Source organism: Peromyscus maniculatus, chromosome 7 (genome assembly GCF_049852395.1).
Source record: "Peromyscus maniculatus bairdii isolate BWxNUB_F1_BW_parent chromosome 7, HU_Pman_BW_mat_3.1, whole genome shotgun sequence".
In the NCBI taxonomy this organism is placed as follows: Eukaryota; Metazoa; Chordata; class Mammalia; order Rodentia; family Cricetidae; genus Peromyscus; species Peromyscus maniculatus.
The window spans coordinates 63,132,174-63,146,247 of record NC_134858.1 but is presented as its reverse complement, the minus strand read 5'-3'; the positions used below and the strand labels follow the sequence as shown (position 1 = coordinate 63,146,247).

The 14,074-nt window shown below is 48.0% G+C and overlaps 1 protein-coding gene across 1 annotated transcript in view; it reads right to left on the bottom strand.

Annotated features, from left to right (window-relative positions):
- Positions 1-14,074, bottom strand: part of Rbpms2 (RNA binding protein, mRNA processing factor 2) — a 33,791-nt gene that overhangs the window by 1,987 nt on the left and 17,730 nt on the right. Inside the window, exons 2-6 of the mRNA XM_076576528.1 lie at positions 8,127-8,204; positions 7,532-7,570; positions 6,695-6,757; positions 6,222-6,372; positions 5,617-5,765 (exon numbers count right to left, since the gene is read on the bottom strand). Coding sequence (XP_076432643.1) covers positions 5,617-5,765; positions 6,222-6,372; positions 6,695-6,757; positions 7,532-7,570; positions 8,127-8,204 — 480 coding nt within the window. The remainder of the gene's footprint in view (positions 1-5,616; positions 5,766-6,221; positions 6,373-6,694; positions 6,758-7,531; positions 7,571-8,126; positions 8,205-14,074) is intronic.

Genomic DNA, 14,074 nt, shown 5'->3' with positions numbered 1-14,074 from the left:
TAAGGACTGAACCCGGGCTTCATGCGTGCCAGGTAAGCACTCTGCCAACAGTGTTGCCTAGCCTGAGAAATTCTCAACAGGAGAACGAGCTTGACACATTTTATGCTGTTTCTTTGGATCTCTTTTTCTTGGCCCGCCCAGGAGACAGGGTCTCTCTGGTGTGTCCCTGGCTGTCCTGGAACTCGCTCTGTAGACCAGGTTGGCCTCCAACTCAGAGATCCACCTGTCTCTCTCTGCCTCCCAAGGGCTGGGATTAAAGGCTTGTGCCACCACCTCCACCCAGCTTGGATTTATTTCTTGATCTATCTACAAAATGTTTATGGCTGTAAACAGCAAGCAGGACAGGAGGTAAAACACTAAAACAAAAAACAGTGTGGTTTTCAAGGTGCGGGTCTCCACACACAGGTCCTGGCCTTTCTTCAATGCAGCCATTTTTGACTGCATTTCCATTTTTCCCATACTCTCATAGGCTCATAAGTGCAGAGACTTGAAATTCCTACTGAGGTTTCAGGCAGGAGGTGACAGCTTCAGGTTATCCTTGCCTGGGCCTGCAGCTACCTATCCTGGCAATCACAGAAGGACCCACACACAGGCCAGCAATCCCAAGGCTGGATTCCCAGAGACTGGTCAATAAAATGGCATGGATCCCTCTCTGTGAGCTAGACATCTGGCAAGGACAGCTGCCAGACAAAGGCTTCAGGGAAGGCACCTGCCCCAGTCACACACGGCAAAGGAGGAGCATGTCAGCTCCAGCCTGAGCCAAAGCTGCCTGCCTGGGGGAAAGTGGGGTCTGAGCATCCAGGAGAGCCTGGAGTCCCCTTAGGAAGAGTGGGACGGTACTTAAGAGCCACTGTAGAGAATGGGTTAGAAGCTGGGCATTCAGACAACACCCATGAAGCTGCAGCAGGCAGACCCAGATGGCCCGCTTGGCTGCATCTGATTCCCGCCTCTTGGGTAAGCAGAAAGGGTATGACCAATGGGCTGAGGAAACTGCCCTAGGAACTGCTCCTGGGACCCTCCAGACTTTACGTGTTGCTTGTAGAGTCCACCATTCGGGCCATCACAGCCTCCCGGGAGGTGACAAGAAGTTAGGGGCTGGTTATCCTTACACTTGCGCACCTGGCACAGAGCAGAGCAGGCTCTTCCTTCTCCTGGCTGACAGCTATAAGGGAGGAGGAATTCCTCTGGCTCTTTGCTGGGCTGGGAATACCCTCTGAGTTGGACACCCAGCTAGACACAAGCTAGTTTTTCACAAGCAAGGATAAGAGGAAGAAGCAATACTGCCACCAGCCAAGCTCCGGGCTCCAGCCAGCTCAGAATCTCCTCATGGGCTCTGCCTACCACCCTTCACCCAGCTGGAGTAGCCCCACAATTAGTGCCTGACTGGCTGGGAGCCCATGGGACCAGACATAGGAGACTGGAAGGGAAGCCTTAAGAAGCCTCCCACTTACCCTCTTCCGTATAAAGGAGCTGAGGCCTCAGATAGCTGCTTGAAAGTCTCCCCATACTTACTCCACAGGAGCTCCAACTACAGCAGTTCTTCAGCCCCAGAGTCAAGATGTCTTGGGGGTATTTATGGGCCCAGGACAGCCAGGCCTCTGGTGCACAGGGAATGCACTTGAATGGATGCACTCAGTGGGGTTGCTATAGAACATTTCCTGGATGCCTGGCATATGCCAGTGGCCTGGCTTCCACTAAAAGCAGCCCAGTCTCTTTCTGCATCTCCTCTTCCTGCTCAGCTCATGACATCCTCCCGGCCCAGGTCTAGCATGTGAGGGACCCTGTAGCCATCATCCTCTCAGGGCCTTCAGCTGTTCATAGCTTCCTGAGAGGCCACCCCTGTCCTACCTAAGGGCTGCTTCAAACCAAGAAGTGAGCATGAGGACACAGCCTCAGTCCCCTCTCAGATCTTAGGACCGAATAAAAAGATCTACCAAAAAGGAATGATTCTACATGAGAAAAAATATGAATAGTCAATAAATGTGGGAACCTCATTGGCCAGAAAATCAGCTACAGTAATACTTCACCCAGGACCAGTGAGATGGCTCAGTGGCTAAAAGCATAGGCCCGTTGACCTGAGTTTGGTCCCTGGAACCCACAAAAAGGTGGAAGGAGAAAACTCTCCACAAAGTTGGCCTCTGACCTCCATACATACGCCATGGTACCCATGTCCACACACAAACATCATCATCATCATAACAGTAAATTAAAAAACAAAAAGAGCGGAGCTGGAGAGATGGCTCAGAGGTTAAGACCACTGGCTGCTCTTCCAGAGGTCCTGAGTCCAATTCCCAGCAACCCACATGGTGGTTCACAACCATCTAGAGTGGAATCTGATGCCCTCTTCTGGCATAAAGGCATACATGAAGATAGAGCACTCATACATAAAAATAAATAAATGAATATTTAAAACAAAAAAACAAAAACAGCAACAGCGAACCTCAGTCCTTGCCTGACAAAACTGTGAGGTCTGCACTAGGACTTCATATTGGTCTAGGAATTCACCACTAGGAAAACCATCAGGCCAAGTGCCCACAAATGGAGAGTCACCTCACTAGGTCCTGTCAGCAGTTCATAACTCTCAACTTCTTTGACACCTGTCTGAAGCTGGTGCATTATACATCGATATGCCAGCCAGGAACCTGGGCACAAATCCAGGAACTGATGTGGAAAACTAACTGTCCAAAGATTAAGTTCCAGTGGGCACGGTGGCCATGCTTTCGACGCTGGAACTCAGGTGGTAGAGGTAAGAGAATGAGGGGTCTGAGGCTGGGCTTGGGTCCATGGAACTTTGTCTCAAAAATCCAAAAGAGACAAGATTAACTGAACAGAAAATTTTATGAAAAGACTCACATCCACTGACTTATTTATATACCCACTCCCAAATCTATAATTGATTAATTTACCATCATGTATTGGTGTGAGCATGTGTGCCAGTGTGCGTGTGGAATCAGTATTCTCCTTTCACCTTTCTGTGGGTTTCAGGGACCAAGCTCAGGTCACCAGGCTTGGAGGCAAGCACCTTTACCCTCCTGGGTCATCTTAATAGGCCCAAAATTTATTTTTTAAAAAAGAGACAGCCATCACTGGGCATGATAGCACATGTCTGTATGTCCAGCACTGAAACAGAGGCAGGAGGATTGCCATGAGTTTAAGGTTTTTTGTTTAAAGGGGGAAAAAAGGGGGAAGAAAAAGGTTTTCCTTGGAGTATGATAAGCCAATGTTAAAAGAAACCCATCCTGTCTGGTTTTCTCCCCTAAACACAGATCTGTAGGAGCTTAAATGATTTTGAGGTACTTGCCGAGTTATGTGGTGCTGAGTTTCCATTCACAAATTTCACTTAAATTGTCAAGAGTTCTATTACACAGACAACAGGCAAGGGAGTCTGTGGCCACACGTGCTTTGTGCTTTTGTGCCTTCTTGCTTACAAAGAAAGTTTTGTCGTTGTTGGGACAGAGTTTCAATGTAGCACAGGCTGGCTTCCAAATTTGTTATGTAGCCAAGGCTGGCCCTGAACTCCTGACCCTCCTGCCTCCACCTCCCTAATGCTGGGATTACTTACAGGCAGAGGCCACAAGGCCTATCTCAGCTGAAGAATTAGTTCCTTTCAGGGCCCTCCTGCAGGTCTGGTCTGTGCAGCCACAGGGCTATGGAAGCTGGGGTGTGTCCCGCCGGGAGCAATAGCGGATATGAGTTCCCACACCTTCCTGCCTTCTATTTTTAGCTGCTACCTTTTCTCAAGGTCACCTTCACTTTTCTATTGGTCCTCTGGGTCAGGACCTCTCACTTAGGCTCAAAGTGTCCACTTCCTTATTCAGACACTTCTGGAGGAGCACTGTCACGGACCAAAGTGCACAGGGAAAAACAAGTATCACTCCACGGAATAGACTTGCGTGCCTATCACGACGCCCTCATGGTCTCTTTTACTGCTGGGAAAATGGGTGTCCAGTCAGTGTGAAGAGCAAGGTCAGAACTAAAGACTGTTTAGTCATTCGTCAGGCCCCAGAACAGACCACTGTGCTTTGGGGTGGCCTCCTCCCTGCTCCCAGAAAGGCTAGAAGACAGCATCTCAGGCAGACACAGACCTCCAGCCAGACAATGATAATAATCCTCAGCAATCAAAAACACCAGTACTTCTGTAGTACTTTATGCTGATAGGCTGGGTGTGATAGAGGTATGATGTATCCTAGCAACCCAAGATGGAGGCAGATCAGGAGTTCAAGGTCATTTCATCCTAGGCTACATGAGACTATCTCAAAAAGCACAAAGATAAACGATAAAAGGGGACCCTTGAGATGTAGCTTAGTGGTAGTACTTGCTTAGAATGTATGAGGCCTTGGGTTCCATTCTGAGTACTGTGTAACCAGGGTGTTGCCTGCCTGTTACCTCATCACTCTGGAGGTGAAGATGGGGGATGAGAAGCTCAACACCAACCATCCCGACCCTTGGCTACACAGTGCAATCAGAAATCAGCTTGGGCCGGGCGGTGGTGGCGCACGCCTTTAGTCCCAGCACTCATGAGGCAGAGGCAGGTGGATCTCTTTGAATTCAAGGCCAGCCTGGGCTACAGAGTGAGTTCTAGGACAGGCTCCAAAGCTACACAGAGAAACCCTGTCTCAAAACCCAGCCTGGAATATGGGAGACCTTACCATAAAAACAAACCCAAACAAAAACATCACAAAAACCAGAATGGGGTGGGTGGGGGTGAGGGTGGCAATCTTCAGTAAGTACTATTTTCTCCATTTAACAAGGAAATCGAGATCTGAGGTTAAAGGTCACACAGAGGTTGAGTAATGGGGCCAGGTTCTGGACTAAGCTAGAAAACAGCAGAGCATGGGCAGGAGCTGGGAAAGGGGCCACGGAGATTACAGAGTTCAGAGACTAGCAGCAGGGTAGCACTCCCAGCAGGCAGAACAGAGGAGTGTCTCCCGGGTTCACTTGACAAACCGATGGCTCCTGAACACCTGACCCAGTCAGCCTTTTCATTTTCTAACTGAGCACATATGGGCCCAAAGCTGAAGATCATGTAGCTACTGCCCAGGCAGGACCACGCAGCTACCTCCATGTGCTCTTTTCTTGGTAGTACAGGGAAGCCCCATGCTGGATGGTGGCCAGCAGCAGAAGCAACAGTACTTGACACCTATTCCGGGCCCAGCCTCTACTCTCTAACTTCCCCACAAACAGCTACTGTCTTTTTTCTGCCCCAGTGCCCAGTCCCCAACCTGTAATCCCAATATTTAGGAAGGTGAGGCAGGAGGATTACCAACAGTTCAAGCACAGCCTGGCCTACACAGCAAGATTGCCAGGGCCTGAGCTTCCAAATAATCCGAGAAGACAACAGTTTGTGGGGATATTTTTGAGACACCAAGTCTCACATTTTAGCCCAGGCTGTCTTAAAAATTCCAGCAATCCTCCTGCCTCGGTTTCCTAAATCATAAGATTACAGACAGGAGTTACCAGTCCCGGCAGAAGACGACGTTTCTGTTGCCACAGCCCCAGGGACAGGACAGGTGGGCAGATCCCGCTTGTGTGTGTGTGTGTGTGTGTGTGTGTGTGTGTGTGTGTGTGTGTGTGTGTGTGTCTTGAGCCTTCTCCTCCTCCACCCAAATGGCTTACCTGAGCATGAAGGGCAGCAGCAGCGGCAGTGGCAGTTGGGTAGGTGAGCGTAGTATGTGAAATGGCTGGGGTCAGCTCTGTGGTGTAGAGCGGGTAAGGGGCCCAGGCCTCTGGGGGTGCAGGAATCAGGGCAGCCCCCATCAGGTCATCTACAACGGGAGACAAGAGCCTCCATCATCAGAACGCTGATCTTCCCCTCCACCACTCCCTTTCAAACAGAGAAGGGGACCCAGCACTGTAACTGAACCCTAGTCCCCATGTCCCGAGACCAGGAAAAGAAGCCCTGTGAACTTGCTTGGCACTGACCAATACCCTATTTCTGGAAGATCTCAAGCAAGCCATAGATAGAGCCTGTATTTAAAAAAAGAGAAATCACAAAAAGGCTTCAAGGAAATAGCATAGCCCTGACAGCCTAGGAGCTCAGCCTTCCTGAGTCTAGAAAAGGCCGCAGAAGAGGAAGTAGGCTGGTACGTCTCAAGGTGGTGGCTACAGATGAAAGAAGGCCCCAGAAAAGGAGACATGACTGAATATATGCAGTTTAAGGAGAACCTGCTGGCCTGAGCCAAGTCAAAGGACAGGAGAAGGAAGACCAGAGGCTCACTCACAGGGGTCCCGTGCAATCAAATGTGCTCCTAGGGCAGGGTGGACATTGGTGGGATTTGGTGTTGCTATTAGCTTGCTTTTGGCCATCTTGGTGTTAGCTTTGGCAAACTCTAGCCTCAGGGTCTGTGGGTTCTCCGGATCAAAGCGAATACCCTAGATGGGAAGAAAAGGAAGAGAGACTCATACAAGGACCCATCTTGTCAACTGCCATCAATGCAAAGGACTCCAGTAGCAAGCTTGCCTAGAAGCCTTTTGCACACAGGGCTACAGCTGAGGGGATACTGCTGACCTTGTGAGTATTGACACTCATCACAAATCAGGCAGCCAAAGATTCTGCCCTGGGATGGATGGGAAATAAAAACCCAGCTGTTTATTGAGATGTGCAGTAGAGGAAGATCTGCAGTGGACAGGACGGGGACAATCGCTGCTTCAGAGGTCTGTGGGTCAGAGAAAGGCATGTTCTCTGTCTACTCACATTCAACGCATTTTTGGCTGCTTCTGCTCCTGCCCGGCTGTCAAAGATCACAAAACCAACAGGCTAGTAGGAAGAAACAAAGAACATCCTTGCATGCCTCCTGGCCTTATGTCTCTGCTCACCCCCTCTCCTCCCACCAGTACCACAAACATGAAAACCCATCACCTCATTGGAAAAAGTATCTGCCCTGCTGGTTAGAGAACACAGCAGAAATAAAGCTCTTACCCCTAATACCCTCCCCTAAGGTAAATCAGGAAGATTCAGGATTCATAAGCATCTACGTTAAGTCTCCCTTCTGGGTACCACACTATGAAAGGATGCCAACACAGCACTATTCCATGGGTCATTAATATCATTAACAACATCACATTACCTTTTCTGCAGCTTTTTTTTTTTTAAGCCGTACTGAGGATTAAACCTAGGTCTGGCACATGTCTGGCAAGTGTTCTATCACCACAACTCCAGAAGCCTTTGCAAATGCATGTAGATAAAGTTGAAAACTTCTGAATTCAAACTCCCAGTGGCCCCTGAAGGCTCTGGGCTCTGGCCTCCTGTAGGAGGTCAGAGCTCAACTACTATGTCTAATGTCTTCAGCCTTGGGGGCCAGGCAGGCTGTGGTTCCAGAATGCCAGAGCCAGACAAGGCCAGAGGCTGACAAGGCCCAGCTGGCTGGAAAAGAGGAGGAGGGAACTGTGGAGGCTGCCCTTCCGTCAGCACAGAAGCAAGACAGCAAGGAGCGAGGCTCCACCTTCAGATGCCTTCAAACAGTAGGAAAAAGGTTTCAGTCCCGCCAGCAGTTATCCTGGGCTGGGAGGAAAAACCCAGGAGAGAAATTACCTGTCTTGAGGTGAGCTTGATCAGGGACCCTTCATAGCCCTGTGGAGAGAGGTGGCCATTCAGGGATGGGAAGCTATGATTGTGCTAACCCAGCGCTGACTCTCACATCAGCCTCATCCTTCCTCAGCGGTCCCCTGACTCATTCTAACACTCCTCCAAGGCAACCCCCTCCCCACCGGAGCGGAGTTCCTGCTGCCTTTGTGTTCTCAATCACATGGTACAGCAGGACCCAGGGCACTCCTGTGTGCTCTACTAACTTGTAATTCGAGCGCAATTGCCTTATCCAGTTTCCTCAGCTTCAAATTAAAAAAAAAAAAGAAGCAGCAGCAGCTACACCAAATCTCAAGAATTCCTCACATGGCAAAGTCTGTTAAGATTCTTTACCGTCTCCACTTTACAGATGAGTAAATAGAGGTTCGGCAGGGCCGAGAAACCGGCACAAGATGAGATTCAGCAGAACCATCATAGAGAGAGAGAGCCAGGTGTGTGACCTCAGATTCTGATACACCTTTCTGCAGTTCAATCCACAGCAGAGATTCATTCTTGCTGCTCAGCCCTGATCCTGGGCTCTAGGGGCTTCTGGGTCCTGACTCACCTTGAACGGCCGGAAGAGCAGGTAGAGTTCTCTAGGCTTAATATCCACAGGGAGGCCACTGACAAACAGTGTCCGGACCTGGAGACAGAGACCACAGTGGTCAGGATCAGGGGGGACAGGAAGGAAAGGGTTGTTCATCCACAAGGTAGGGCTTACAGAGAAACTGAGTATATCCTAGGCCTCTTTTACACATACAGTTTCGGGGCTTTGAATCTGTCAAAGCTTCCCTTAGGCTTCACCCAACACCTCTGGGCAAATCTCCTGGCAACAGAGGCAAGGCAAGAGAGCCTTGGTACACAAATGTAGCATCCTTTCTCAGACCAAAGACCACAGCCCCACACCCGAGAGAGAGTGTGTCTCACTCTGCAAGACAAGCACACAAGAATGTTATGATTTTGCACGTGCTACACAGTCACAAGGACCAGAGTTTGGGTCTGGGCACCCACATGAGCTGGACATCCCGGGAACACCTGTACGTACACCTCTGAGAAGGATGCAGACAGAAGGATTACTGTAGCTGGATGGCTTTCCGCCTACGTTGAGGAAATAAGTGGAGAGTGACAGAGGAGGTCACTAACACCCTCTTCTGGCCACAAACTCACACAGACATGTACATACACACAAATAATAATAATAATAATAATAATAATAATAATAATAATAATAATAATAAAAGTTGTAGCCGGGCAGTGGTGGCACACGCCTTTAATCCCAGCACTGGGAGGCAGAGCCAGGCAGATCTCTGTGAGTTCAAGGCCAGCCTGGTCTACAGAGTGAGTTCCAGGACAGGCACCAAAACTACACAACTACACAGAGAAAGAAACCCTGTCTCAGGGGAAAAAAAACAAAAAATTATCAATCAATGACCAAAAAAAAAAAAAAAGGTGTTATTTTGCTAGAAGATACTCATGTACCCTTGCTGGAAAAGCTCTGGTCTGAAGAGAGGCAGACACACAAGGTGTTTCTCTTATGCTCTGGAGTGTGAGTGAAGGCAGGTGGGCTGCTGATCCCTTGGGTCTTCTGTTTTCTGCACTGGACTCTATAATCTTGTCTCTAAACCCAGCTAGCGCTTAGCGAATGCTATTAAAAATTTACTAAGGACCGAAGAAGCCTGGTGATGGTGATCCACACCTTTAATCGCAGGCAGAGGCAGGCAGATCTCCAAGTTCAAGGCCAGCCTGGTCTACAGAGCTAGTTCCAGGAAAGCCAGGGCTATTCAGAGAAGCCCTGTCTCCAAAACCAAAAACCAAACCAAACCAAACCAAATGGAGCTGGGTATGCTGGCACTCACAAGTAATACCAACACCGGGAGGTAGAAGCAACAGGAGCATGAGTTCAAGGTCATCTTTGGCTACAGTGAGCTCAAGGCCAACCTCAGCTACAAGAGACCTTGTCTCAAAACAAACCAAAAGTTTACTGGATATGGGAACAGGTGACAAGTTGGAAATAAATCAATTATTGCAATGGGGTTAAAGGCTAGCCACCTTGCCCTTCTGGGTTTGTTTGTTTTTGAGGAGGCCTCTCTATATGTCCTCTCTGTCCTGGAACTCAATATGCAGATCAAGCTGGTCTTAAAATTCAAAGAGTCACCCGCCTCTGCCTCCTAAGTGCTGGAATTAAAGGAGCACCACCCAGCTTTTACCTGGATTTAAAAAAATATTTTGTTCGTAGGGTTGGTCTGCCTGGATGTATGTATATGTACCACATGCATGCCTGGTACCCCCGGAGACCAAAATGGGGTATTGCATACTCTGGAACTAGAGATACAGAAGTTTTTGAGCCACCATGTAGGTCCTGGGAATTGAACTCAGGTCCCCTGGAAGAGCAGCCAGTGCTCTTAACTACTTGGATATCTCTCCAATCCCAGACCCGGCTTTTTGTGTTTTGTTTTTGTTTTTGTTTTTCAAGACAAGGTTTCTCTGTGGCCCTGGCTGTCCTGCAACTCACTCTGTAGACCAGGCTGGCCTCGAACTCAGAGATCCACCTGCTTCTGCCATCCGAGTGCTGGGATCAAAGGCGTGCACTATCACTGCCCAATTGTGACTTGACTTTTTTGTTTGTTTGTTTGTTTGTTTTTCGAGACAGGGTTTCTCTGTGTAGCTTTGCGCCTTTCCTGGAACTCACTTGGTAGCCCAGGCTGGCCTCGAACTCACAAAGATCCACCTGCCTCTGCCTCCCGAGTGCTGGGATTAAAGGCGTGCGCCACCACCGCCCGGCATGACTTGACTTTTTAATGTGCATTCTGGGGATCATAGCTTTAGTCCTCAAGCACACAAGGCAGTGTTTTGCCTGTTGTCTCTACAGTCCTGTATCATATGTTGAGTTTTGAAAAGTAAAATCTTGCCAGGTTCCCACAAGAGTGTTTGATGCTGTAATGAGTGCCCTCCCTGTGGCTACTAGTTGGTAATGAAGTCAGATCTAAATACCGGGTTTTATCCTGTGACTCCTGGCTTCCTGAACCGCAGGCAGAGTACCTGAGATGACTGGCAGAACTGTTTACCTTATCCAACTTCTATTTTTGTCCCATTTATTTCCTTTTGTGGTTCTAGAACCCTGTATATGCTAGGCACTGAGTTACATTCCCCCCCCCTTTTGTTTATTTGCTTGTTTTGAGACAAGATCTCTCTACAGAGCCCTGGCTGTCCTGGAATTCTCTGTTGACCAAGTTGGCCTTGAATTTGCAGAGAGCTGCCTGCCTCTGCCTCTCCAATGCTGGGATTAAAGGCGTGCATGCTCCACCATGCCCAGCCAGTTCCTAGCTTCTTTTTGTTTTTGTTTTTGGATATAGGGTTTCTTTGTGTAATAGCCCTGGCTGTCCCAGAAGTCCCTTTGTACACCAGGGTGGCTTTGAAGGTGTGAACCACGACACCCTGCCTACAGTTTTTAAACAGCCTTCACCCACTCAGCCATCTCACTGGCACAATCTCCTGGTTTTGATACATTAAAAACACATCTCTTATTCATTCATTTATTTTTAGATAATTATTCTTGTGGGGTGTGTGTGTGTGTGTGTGTGTACACATACACCTGTGAGGAAAGAAGAGAACATTGAGTCCCCTGGAACTGAGTTACAGGTGTAGCTGCCGGACACAAGTACTGGGAACTGATCCTAGGTCCTCTCTCTGCAAGAGTAACAAGTGCTTGTAACTGCTGAACCATCTATCTCGCCAACCCTGTAAAAACACATTCAAGGGCTGGTTTGGAAAGGCTCAGTGGATGAAGACACGTGCTGCCCAGGCTAACACCTTCAGTTTGACCTCTGGAACCCACACAGAAGAAGAGAACCGATACCCACAAGCCGTCCTCCGACCCTGCCCCCGTGCGCATCTGTGGCATATTTGTAAACACAAAGTAAGTGTAAAATTTTTTAAAAGTTAAAAACCAGAACCACTTTGAGATTTATAATATCACCACTGGAGAGGCAGAACCAGGAATATCAACACAAGTTCAAGGCTTACTTGCTCTACACGGTAAGTTTCAGGTCCGCCTACAAGTCACAGCTTGTCAGGCTAGAGAGGTGGCTTAACAGTTAAGAGCGCTCCTTGCTCTCATAGATGACCTGGGCTTGGTTCCCAATGCCCACCTGATGGCTCACAACCATCTGTAGCTCCAATGCCAGAGGATCTACTGCCCTCTTCTGGCCTCTGAGGGCAACACACACACACACACACACACACACACACACACACACACACACACACACACTGCTCATAAATACAAGCACTCTCAGGGCGTTGGTACATGCCTTTAATCCCAGCACGTGGGAGGCAGAGCCAGGTGAATCTCTGAGTTCAAGGCCAGCCTGGTCTACAGAGTGAGTTCCAGGACAGGCACCAAAACTACACAGAGAAACCCTGTCTTGGAAAAATAAATAAAACAAACAAACAAATGATAGACAAATAAGTAAATGCAAGCGCTCATACATATAAAATATATCTAAAAAAATTATCTAAAATATGACATATATAATAAAAATCCAGGTAAGTAAGGCTTCCCTGCAAACCTGACTCCTGTTCTGAGCCTCATCTCATACTCCTATGTCCAGCATCACCTTCTTACCTCCCTGTTTAAGAAAAAGGAGAGGGTTGGGGATTTAGCTCAGTGGTAGAGTGCTTGCCTAGCAAGTGCAAGGCCCTGGGTTCAATCCTCAGCTCCAAAAAAATGAAAGAAAGAGAGAGAGAGAGAGAGAGAGAGAGAGAGAGAGAGAGAGAGAGAGAGAGAGAGAAGAAAAAGAAGAGAAGCTGAGACTGTAACTCAGCAGGTAGTCTTGCATAAAAAACCCCACACAAAGCAGGTGCTGCTAACCTGTCTGCAATTCCAGCATTAATAGAGACAGAAGGATCAGAAGTTCAAGGTCATCCTCAACTACACAGTGAGTTTGAGGCCATCCTGGGCTCATGTAGACCCTGTCTCGGGGCTGGGGAAATAGATGGCTTATCTATTAAGAGCACTGGCTGCTCACAACTGTCTGTAACACCAGTTCCAGGAGATCTGACATCCTCACACAGACATACATGCAGGCAAAACACCAATGAACATAAAAATAAAATAAAAATCTTAAAAGACACCATCTTAAATTGGAAAAAAAAAAAAAAAAGGAAAATACAAGCCAGGCATGGTAACTCATGCTTTTAATTCTAACACTTGGGAGGCTAAGGCAGAAGAATTGCTCTGAGTTCAGGGTCAACCTGAGCTAAAACAAAAAGCAAGACCCTGTCTCAAAAATTAAAAAAAAGGATGACTCTCCTTTGAAACCCCACGTCCACACTCTTGGGTGCGTCTTGACGTTTCTCTTTTTGTTTTGGTAGTTTTTTGAGATACTATGTAGCCTTACCGGGCATGGAATTGTTACATTGACCAGGTTGGCCTCAACTCACAGAGATCCATCTACCTCTGCCTTCCAAGCACTGGCATTAAAGGTGTGTGCCAACATGCCCAGCCACCCCTCTCTCTGTTAATCTTTGTGCTTAGAATCTATATTAAAATTGCCAGCACCAAGAAGGCAGAGGCAGGAAGATCTTTGTGAGGTCAGCCTGGTCTACAAAGCCAGTTCTAGGACAGCTAGGGCTGTTACACAAAGAAACCCTGTCTCAAAAACTAAAATAAAATAAAATAATCTACACTTAAAATCCCTTTTAATATACTCTAACTGCTTCCAAAACTTAAAAAAAAAGAAGAAGAAGAAAGAAAGGAAAAAAGCTTTCATTCCCTACCTACAATGTAGCATTTCCTGAAAGTATTTGGTTGCCCCATGGTAGGCCACAAGGAAGAAGGAACATGCTCCAGGGCTGGAGGGATGGCTCAGTGGTTAAGACCACTTGCTGCTCTTGCAAAGACCTCAGTTCAGCTTCTCCTACCCAAATCGATTGTCTCAAAATGACCTGCAATCCAGGCCAAGGGAGCCCTCTTCTGGCTGTCACCAGCACCTGCATGCACACAGTACACACACAGACAAGCAACCACACACTCATAAAATTCAGGGGGGAAAAGTGCCTTATGTTCTAATGAGGTGGTAGGTATTGAACAACCAGCTTTTGGGAACACTGATTTGAATTAGGAACCTGAAGGAGTGCAAAGTTTCTCCCTCTCCCCCCCACTCCCTCTCCCTCTCCCTCCTTCCCTCCCTCCCTCCCTCTCCAATAGAGTCAAGATTGTCAAAGAAAACCAATCCTGTAGCTGCTGGTTACCATGTCACCACACCCACCTACAAGAGAGTGACTCTCAGCCAAAGGTAGAACAAACTTCCTATGAAATTTTGCCAAGCACACACAGCAGGGCCTCTGGCCATTTTGGATGCTTTTTTTTTTTTTATTCTTGGAGACATGGCATTTTACCTGGGAGAAGGCTCTTTACATTCCCCAGTCCTCAGAGCTCTGTACCCCTGTATTACCCCTTTGCCCTGTCCTTTGGGAACCACACAGCTGAGGCTCCAGGGTGGGCTAAAGTGT